The sequence below is a fragment of the Arachis duranensis genome, chromosome 3 (assembly GCF_000817695.3).
Source record: "Arachis duranensis cultivar V14167 chromosome 3, aradu.V14167.gnm2.J7QH, whole genome shotgun sequence".
NCBI lineage: Eukaryota > Viridiplantae > Streptophyta > Magnoliopsida > Fabales > Fabaceae > Arachis > Arachis duranensis.
In genome coordinates, this window is record NC_029774.3 from 127181063 (window position 1) to 127190754 (window position 9692).

Consider the following 9692-nt stretch of genomic DNA (forward strand, 5'->3'; position numbering starts at 1 on the left):
TATCATATATGTTGTATTATGTTATTATTATTTAAGAAAATTATGTTTAATAATATTTTAAGGAGTAAACATTTTTTTTTATCAAAAATAGGAAGACTCGAACCCACAACCTCTTAGATGAGTATAAGAGATTATGTCATTTAAGCTATAACTCATTGGCAGGAATAAACATGTTCGAATGAATGGAAAAAAGAAATTTTGTTATTTTTTAATAAAAATAAGCTTTTTAAAATATTAATATTTTGCAAATATACCCACACATTCAAACGTAAAAAACACCGGTATTGAATTCAATCCGATGATTTTAGTATAGATGGAATCAAAATTTTGATCATACTTGTTCACCCCTATTTAAAATATCAAAATGATGATAATTTCGAGGTAGTAATAAACTAATAATAAGGGATCGAATTTGCGACATGCATTTTGTGGCTTAACTATTATAAGAATGGAGCTGCGTTTTGGGGTTACTTGCTCATAATCTTCCTAATCCATTGTTTGCATTATTTTACTTTTCATCAAATATCACGTGAAACCAGCAAAATAGAACTTCTACGAGGACAATCTGAGACATGATGCTGGTATCTATACAACATGAATTTGTAACTGGTAAAATATATCCAAGGATGGACGCAGTAGATTTTAAACAAAAGATAAAACATCGAATAGCGGATAGTATGATTTGGCCTATTTCCTCGAACAGTTTGTATACAACTTATTACACTTATCAATTATCATATGCTAAACTGAATGGAACGGGAGCATCAATGAGAGAAAAATAAAAGGTACCAAAAAAAAAAAAGCAATAGGGAAAAGAAATCACAGAAAAAAGAAAAAAATATCAACATCGCCTGTTCCCGCTCATTACAATACAAAACAGTTGATATTGGTTGGTTAACCACCGGAGACTTTTTAGGTTTTCCCGTTGGCTCCACCAATCCATAAATCCAATAACAGAGAAGCCAAACCACCGGAATGGTATTGGCCAATAAACCAATCTGAATTTCTGGACATATCATTGCTATTAGACAATTATGAAGTAAACAAATGCCAGTGATGATCTGACGGTAAATTTTCCTTGATCTTTTCAAGCCGTTTAAGGATATCTATAAATGAAGGTCTTTGATTCATGTCAGCAGCCCAACTCTGTTGCGTTAACCTAAGAACAATCAAACCAGAGATCATGATATTACTTATTAAAGGCCAAAAGTGGTTTATGTAAACAAAACAAATGTATGCTGATTGCAACTTCTAGAACCTCTAATTGTACTGATGCAAAAAATGAGCTGGTTCATATTTGATGAAAATGGAAGTTCTAAGCAGCAAGAATATGCGTGCAGTTTCTTAATGATCTCCATGTATGAAACGGGGGTAAGAATACAGAAGTTGATTATTAAGTTAATCAGTTCATGTGAAAAGTTCAATAGTAACTTTAATAAGCGTATAGTTTCTGGGTGTTCTCCATGTGTCAGGAAGGATGATAAGAGCAAAAATGTGGGATCAGCTCACTGACAACAAAATAGTTATAGATGCTGGCTCACACGCTCAGTGTAAAAGCAAAACAAGAGACAACAAACTATGACGCCTGGAATTCAGGGAAATACTGGAACCACAGTAACGGCCTATCATATGTTTTTATTTTTTATTTTTTTTTGGGGGGGATCACATTATATAAGCAATACACAAGCAAAGTGATGAAATCAATCCTTAGTCAGAATTTGGCCAAACGGGATGCCAGAATTAATGTCAAGTATATAATTAAATGTAGGTGGCATGACTTGTAAACAACATCCCAATCAGAAGAATCTCAGTATGTACTTATATAAGAATCGGCTAGTGGACTTCTGAGGACACCACTTTTAAGATACCCTTATCTTATGTACTTGGAAGTAAAAGTAACCACATTATCCACAAAAATTTAAGCAAGAAGTTTTCTACCACTAGTTGGGCTTTTTTTAAAATAAACTGCAAAGGACCTTACTCTCTTGAGAGAATCAGCTATTAGGTGAAAACCTAAATTTGATTTATATCACAAACATTTGCTGTCATGAAAAAAATGAAAAATCCTTTTCAGTTTCAAGGTCAACCATGTGAATAATGGTAACAACAGAAATGCTTGACCCCTTGGTCAAAGAGTCTGATATCATGTCCAGAACTGAATCTCTACTTTGGGTGCTAGGAAAATGGATTGAAGAAATATACGACTTACTCTTGCAGTTCGGGGGTATAACCCTTTGCCCGAAAAGTAGGTCTGTGTCCTTCTGCTGCACGTTTGGCTGCATCATAAGGTTCATAACTTGCAAAAGGGGGTTCACCTTCAAGCATCTAAATGAGACGAGGATAACTGAATCAAAACTAGCTTCAAATTTATATCACAAGAAACTCCTATGTTTAAGCAAGCTGAATTACCTCATACAAAATCATTGCAAAGGAGTACACATCAACCTTCTTATCATATCTTCGGTGTTTGAAAACTTCAGGAGCCATGTAGCGGTCTTTGTATATCCAAGAAAAAAAGAAATTATATTAAATTTTGCATCTGAATGACTATTAATTTAAAATAATTTCAAAGAATACTCACAGCTCCCTGTTTCACCGGTCATCTTGTATACATCATGAGCATTTTTGACCTTGATAATTTTACTCAATCCAAAATCCCCAACTTTTAAATGATCGGCACTAGAATTGACCAAAAGAACATTCCTGAAATTTTAGCATGTAACAAAATTCAAATTTCAGCATAAAGAAATCGATATTCCAAATTCTGTTTCAATTTGTTAAAAATTAAAATTAATACATCATAAAGTTTATACTGTCTGTGGCAGGTCATCCATGCTAAGATAACATTCATATATAGGAGGCAATTGACCAACATACCTTGGCTTTAGGTCTCGATGAATTATAACATTTGGTTCATTGTGAAGATAGGCCATGCCTCTGCAGAAAATATCCACAAATATAGATTATTGTAATGATTTGATTAAGGGAAGCTGACTTCTGCAAATGCTTATACATTTTTTATTGCCATGATCTCAGCATGATAAATACATGATGCTTTGCTCTGAAATTGGTAAAGCTATACATCAGCAGTTTCAGGTGGACATCTTCCTAAACAAGATTTGCTCAGATTACTTAACTGAGGCATCGGTAATAAAAAAAGATCTCAATCTCTCAAATCAACTTGTGAAATAATCTTCCACACGTAGCTGTTTACTTGCTTAATTCCTTGCAAGCCCTGTACTACTAACACAAAAGCTAGTTCACTTGCTTGACATTCACTTGCAATTTCTAAGTGGAGGTCTTAACACCTCCCACTTCAGCTTCCCACTCCCACTCCCTAACTCCCTTGGTAAAATAAAGGTTGACTAGAATTAAAAGATAAGTTCCATATCTCTAACAAGGAAAACAGCCATGTAATATCTGTTGGAAACCAGTCTTTTAATGTTTGCTTTGTAGCATATCCTAATCCTTAGGATGAAGGTTTGGTTGATAATCAGAAATCATGGTAAGGTAAACAGCTCACTGCATACTGATAGCAGTGATCTGTAAGGAGCGTAAGCATTAGGTTGGACAATATGTCCATTTACGGGGAATCCCAAACTTTCATGGGATTGGGATTTGATTAGTAGCATTCAAAATACTCTTGATAAGTAGGTTTAGACATCTTTGAAGGTGCCAATCCCTGCATTTGAGCAGTATTAAAAGAAATAAAAGAGAAAGGTTCTTTCAGAAATGTGGTGAAGTAGCATCCACAGTTGGAGCACAATGTCATAGTTCTTGACCAAAACTGTTCAGCCAAGTAGTTCTGATTCTGTTTCCTTTTTCAGTTATTTTTAAATTATTAAAAGAAAAGATGATTTCTTATCCTTCATTTATGAACTTATCTTTTGTGAATTGGTATTAAGAATAGCACTATAGCAGAAGTAAAAAGGAAAAGGAAGGCAAGGCATCATACCTGGCAATATCCATGGAAAAGTTGACAGCTGTTGAAGGACTCAATGAACCTTTGTCTTTGAGGTACTGATGAAGATCACCCTATCAATGAATGAAACAGAAGTTCAACATTTAGGCCAGAAACTGGATGCAGAGTCAACAACTGGAACATATTGTAGTCATTCACATACCCCTCTTAGATACTCAGTAATTAACATAAGGGGGGTCCTGTCAGTAACAGCTCCGAGAAACTGAACTATATTAGGGTGTCGAAGCTTCACCAACAAATTGACCTCATGCCTGAAGTCCTGACTGCATGAAAAATCAACACACACAAAATAAACACAGACAAAGAATGAAAGATAAAAAGACAAATAAGTCATTGATACATAAGATGATAAAAAAGATGGGGCAGAGAGATATTATGGTTTATTAGTTATTACTGCATGAGTACCAGATTAATCACAACTCACAAGTATGTGTGTGTGTGTGTCCCTCCCCCAATCTTCCCTTTCTTTAGTTTTGATTATTCATCATTAACAGGCATAACATCCAAATATCAAAAGGGTTTAGAATGAAATCATTTGGCCCTAAATAGGAAATAAATTTAACCAGACAATGCACTCAGCGAAAATAGTTCAATTACTTGTTGAGATGTTCACCATAGCCTCATGTAAGACTTGATATAGGATAGATAACAGTTCAGCAAATCCTTAGACATTAGTTTTAACTGGTTTATCAACCACATGGCATCACAAGACATTCACATAATAAATAACCAGAAACTAGCAGCAACCAAATTGGAGAAATTGCTAGAAATGCGAGAAAGAGACTCACATCACCAATCGATCATCTGAAAGAGATGGAAGAATGCGTTTAACAGCAACTGGAGTCCCACGCCAATAGGCTTTTAAAATCTCACCAAAAGATCCCTGCATGAGATATCATATGCCAACATAGTTTATTGGTAACTCAATTTTAAAAATACAAGTGAGGTGATATCCCCTACAAAGAAACAGCAAGAAACAATACATGCATACAACGGAAGAAAGAAAACATGCAGCTACTAACAAAGCTACCATCAAGAAACATTGTGCATAGAAGGGAAAAAGGATGAACATAAGCTAGCAAAAAGACAGAAATAATACCAAGAAACACTTCATGCATACAAGAATACAAGTTCAGCAACTGAAAATAAACAAAGTATCTATCTCCCTCTCCCTCTTTCCATAACTCGGTCCTAAATAATTCAACACACAAAACTTCCCTTCGGTGATCAGTTACTCAAACAACAACGAAATGCCAAGAGCACAGAGACAACCTGAAATTAATGCGAGTTCATGTGTTTTCTGATTTTCACCCTAGCTACTGAAGCATCACAGAATTTAATGTCAATCCTCAATGAATAAACTATCATCTAGGGTATTAGAACAAAACAACCAAAAATACAACTGACCAAAAGCCAGAAACATAGCTTAAGTTTTATATGATGCAGGGACAATTGAACACTGGCACTGAAACAAAGAGAAGGTAGTAGCTGGAGTGAAGTGAAGGGAGAAACCTTTCCAATACGCGAGGAGTTAGAGAAGTCAATCTCGTTAGGGTCAACTTCCCAATCACACTTGTTCGGCAACGGCGGCGGTACTGGCCTCGCCTCAAAATGGCTACCATTTTGCCCCTGCATCATCATCAAAAAACCACATCCACATTCACGCATTCAAGTTTTCCATCAATCATTGCACAAAAATCAAGAAAGTAACGGAAGTTATGGAACTCACATAAGACAATCCACCGTGAGTTTTCAGGAGCTCGATCACCGAAGTCCTGTTAGCTCCTTCCGCATCAGCAAGAGGCTGCGCACCAAAAGAAAAACCTAAATCTCATAATTCTCACAAATCATAATCAAGGAGGGCGGAGAACTGAATTGAATTGAATTACGGTGTTTTTCCAGCGATCCTGAGCGTTGACGTCGGCGCCGTACTCGATGAGGCAGTTAGCGACGTCGAGCCAGCCGTGAAGTGCGGCGACGTGGAGAGGAGTACGGTTATCGTAGTCCCTTGCATTGACGAGTGAAGGATCCTCCTGGAGAAGCTTACGCACCGCAGCGGCGTCGTTTTGGTGCGCGTGCCACAGTATCAAGGAGGTGCGACTCACCCTAGCCTTCTCCTTCTGCTTGTCCTTCTCCTTGTTGTCGGCGTTGGCAGAGCTGCTGCTTCCTCCGCCGGAAGAATCGCCGCCGGAGCTCATGATACCGGAATCGAAGTGACGGCTTGTGTTAAAATTTGTGTGTACTATTCTTATTTATTAATATTAATGAGCTGAAACAGGGAAATTGGGGTTTATATATTATATAGCGAGATCAAGTGTGAAGCAAGGAAACAAGAATTTTGCCCTGCATTGTGGGGTTCAATTCTTTATATATGCAGATCCTGTAACCTTTTTCAAATGAGATCTTTCATAAAGGAAGGGATCAACTGGCAGTAGAATGGTACATTTCAACTCATTCCAGATAGCAGATAAACCATCTCTATTTTTATTTTTTAATTCCAGTAAGTAAAGTTTTTTTCCTTTAATTTTTTTTCTTATCCTAGTTGTCAAAAACATAAAGAATAAAAGGTGACGTTGACTTTTCTCGCTATGTATTATAATTCACGCGTCATAGGAATTAGGATAGAATTTCGCAGAAATGAACTTTTTGTTCATACAATTACTTATTTTCATGCATTATCACGTCAGCGGGTAACTCAACTTTAAATTAATTTTAATCAGATAATAATAATATAAATTTATTTATACTGTCAGAATATTAAAATTAATTTTAAAAAACATAAATATTAAAAAATAATTAAATTTATATACTTCCTCTGCTCCAAAGTAAATCAAAGTATTAAAAGTTTATATATAATATTGAATAATTACCCCTTTACAAGTGCGAAAGCTGATAAATAGTTTTTTTATTGACAGGAAGAAGTTGATAAATCAAAATAGTGAAGGTAATTCTATGGTACTTTTAATATTGTGTCTATTTTATTAAAATATTATTTAACTTTTTACTTAAAAAAAGGTCAAATAATTTAGACATTAAAATAAGATACCATAAAATTGACCAATAGTGAATGAGATCTGACTTCAATTAACGGACATTACATGATATATCTAATGCCATATATAATATAGTAAACTGTTCTGGGTTGCCGTTATTTAATAATAAAGCCCACAAATAAGAAAAAGTGCGATAGGAAATTCTGCAGATTGGTGACACCAACTGAAGTTTTGGCACATGGTATTGGTAGCAGGAGCAGCTAGCGGATATTCCTCATTCGAAACGTTCCAATAGTAGGGCGTTCCTTCTTTGGTGAGGCACGACACCACCCACAGCTATTATATAACAAATTCACAAATTTATTTCTGCACAAATTTTGGATTCTAATAAGAATGGTGGTTTCTAGAATAGCTTTCAAATTTCACGTGAAAGCCAAATTTTAAACGTAACCATTAAGCAACAATAATATACATATGCCTCTCTTATCAATATACTAATGGATGAATTAATAGAAAAATATAAACTCTGAAGAGAAAAAAAAAACTGGAGCCATTGATGTCATGTGATTGAATGTATGACAATATCCACGACCCCCAAAAAAAGCAGTTCGATCAACACAAAAAATGGAAAACGTAATAAATGGTTAGATATATTGACTATTGATTCTTATAGATTGTGCAGGGAAAAAAATAACTACCAAATTAATGATAACAAATAGAACTTTATTTATATAAGAATATAAGATTCTTAAAATGTAACGTTGACATATGGCCAAAGTTTCATGCCATAACATACAGTTTTTCATATAAAAAGAAGAAAACTAAAGTGTAAAGTCCAAAGTAGCACTACAAAACTCATCAGGCTGATTGGCCTTGCAATAATGTATATTCAGCTGCTGATTCGGAGCACTGGAACCTTGCGACGTGAGGACAATGCTTCATTCAATTGTGCAATTTGAATCAAGAGTTGCCCAATTTTCTGCACCAGATATATAATTAGGATACTGTCTTCCATATTAACCGTATATCTTTTAAAGTAAGGGCGGATCACAATAAATCATCTGTTAAAATGGATCGTCATTATCTATTTCTGACAAACAATTGTGCCAAAATGAGATGAACTAACTAAGCAAAAAATTTCATTTGAAGCACTTAAGAATTAGTCCAACTAACTTTATCAGTGGTGTAACTTAGTGCTAGAAAAAAAAAGTCAATACAAACACAAAATTAAAATGTTATGCATCTAAAAGTTAAAAAATACACACATCTAAAGTTTATATTATTTAATTAGATCAAAAGATAAAAGTGCTGTACTCTAAACCTTAAACCCTAGACTTTTCCATTTTGTAATCAATAACAGTTTAATCTTCTTGTATTTATTCATCTATTGACATGCTTAAATTTGGTAAATATCCTTAGATATGAATTTAATTGTACAAATAATACTATTTTTCTTTCTTTGCCGTAGAAATGTTTACACTTACCTCGTCTTTCTCCCTCAAAAGATCTGCCAGTTCCTCTACGCTCTGTCGACGGTCAACCCTCCTCCACCGCCGCCGCCGAAACCCCACGGAAACCACCGCAACCAGAACCGCCGCAGCCACTCCAAACACGCACGTGACTGACCAAAACGTACCCACACACACCACACATTCACGAACCATGGAAGCCACACGAACGACGCCGTTTCTCGCAGCCTCTAACCGCAGCTTCAATAGCTTCCTTCCTTCATTCGCAACCCTAATCCTCCAATCCGACGGTGCAGGCGCCTCCGCCGTCACTGCCGTATCACCTTCAACGGACGACGGCGACGAAGCTCCGTTGTCGTCCTCCGACGCCGCCGTCGAAACAGTTTCTGACGATGATGCTTGTTGATGGTGAATTGGAGGGTCGTCAGTTGAAGAGGATTGGTCAACGGGAACCTGAAGGTAGTCATCGTTGACCGTTACCATGCCCCATCTGAGACCTGGTTCTATTTCTTGCCATTCGTTGATGTCCTCTGAATCTCTGTTATCCATTCTATGATGAGTTCAATTTTGTGCAAAGCGTCAAACACTTCTTATTAGAGCTGAAACTGAATACAAAGATCTTCTTTCAATTTTCTGCATGTCTTAATCCCTATTTGATGATCATAAATATCTGCATCAACCTTGTGGATAAATATCTTTGTAATTTTGGTGTTTTTCATTTTTGGATGGCTTGAACTTTTGTAGGATTGTTCTAGTAGGGGAAAATTCACTACCTTACACTGAAGGATATGGTGGGCCAGATATTTTTCAAAAGTATCCAAAGGACACAGAAGGTATTCCATTAATATATAAATAATATTTCCTATAATATTATAATTATCAATAATAGTATGAAGATGAAACCATGATTGAATTTGAATTTTGAAGCCGAAAGAATTGAACTATTGGACCCTTCTGGGATCACAATTTTGCAGCAGTATCATCAATCAATTGCAAGTTAAACTGTCAAGCGGCCCATCCCTTCCCTCCATTGTAGTTATAGGAAGGGGTGGTGACCATGTGTCCTTAATCTGTGGAAGTGGGACCAAATCTTGCGAATTATTTGAAATACGCATAAATCGTTGGCTAACACCTGTACACGCTGAATGACCACATTAAAATTAAAAAAATATCAAAATTTATTAATTTTTATCATTAATTAATTATAAATATTTATAAGTGTAAAATAAAATATATAATATATTTTAT

At 35.6% G+C, this 9692-nt stretch overlaps 2 protein-coding genes across 2 annotated transcripts; both read right to left on the reverse strand.

The window, feature by feature from the left end:
* Window positions 1-827: 827 nt before the first annotated feature.
* LOC107481197 (integrin-linked protein kinase 1) lies at window positions 828-6488 on the reverse strand. The gene is made up of 11 exons (XM_016101416.3): window positions 5872-6488; window positions 5712-5786; window positions 5495-5611; window positions 4771-4865; window positions 4125-4245; window positions 3956-4035; window positions 2878-2937; window positions 2582-2703; window positions 2410-2495; window positions 2210-2325; window positions 828-1159 (listed from the first exon to the last, which is right to left on the reverse strand). The coding sequence occupies exons 1-11, from the start codon at window positions 6178-6180 to the stop codon at window positions 1033-1035; spliced, it is 1308 nt and encodes a 435-aa protein (XP_015956902.1). The 5' UTR covers window positions 6181-6488; the 3' UTR covers window positions 828-1032.
* Window positions 6489-7681: 1193 nt separating this feature from the next.
* On the reverse strand, window positions 7682-9423 carry LOC107481196 (uncharacterized). Its single transcript, XM_016101415.3, has 2 exons — window positions 8460-9423; window positions 7682-7954 (listed from the first exon to the last, which is right to left on the reverse strand). Exons 1-2 carry the CDS (start codon window positions 8991-8993, stop codon window positions 7865-7867), a joined length of 624 nt encoding a protein of 207 aa, XP_015956901.1. The 5' UTR covers window positions 8994-9423; the 3' UTR covers window positions 7682-7864.
* Between the last annotated feature and the right edge of the window lie 269 nt (window positions 9424-9692).

Bases quoted from the DNA above. Each gene is read 5' to 3' on its own strand.
- LOC107481197 (XM_016101416.3), bottom strand. From the start codon at position 6,180: ATGAGCTCCGGCGGCGATTCTTCCGGCGGAGGAAGCAGCAGCTCTGCC. The intron at 2,938-3,955 runs GTATGATGCCTT...TATTTTCTGCAG, and splicing joins TTTTCCATGGATATTGCCAG to AGGCATGGCCTATCTTCACA. The intron at 1,160-2,209 runs GTAAGTCGTATA...GATTGTTCTTAG, and splicing joins TATACCCCCGAACTGCAAGA to GTTAACGCAACAGAGTTGGG.
- LOC107481196 (XM_016101415.3), bottom strand. From the start codon at position 8,993: ATGGATAACAGAGATTCAGAGGACATCAACGAATGGCAAGAAATAGAA. The intron at 7,955-8,459 runs GTAAGTGTAAAC...TATCTGGTGCAG, and splicing joins TTTTGAGGGAGAAAGACGAG to AAAATTGGGCAACTCTTGAT.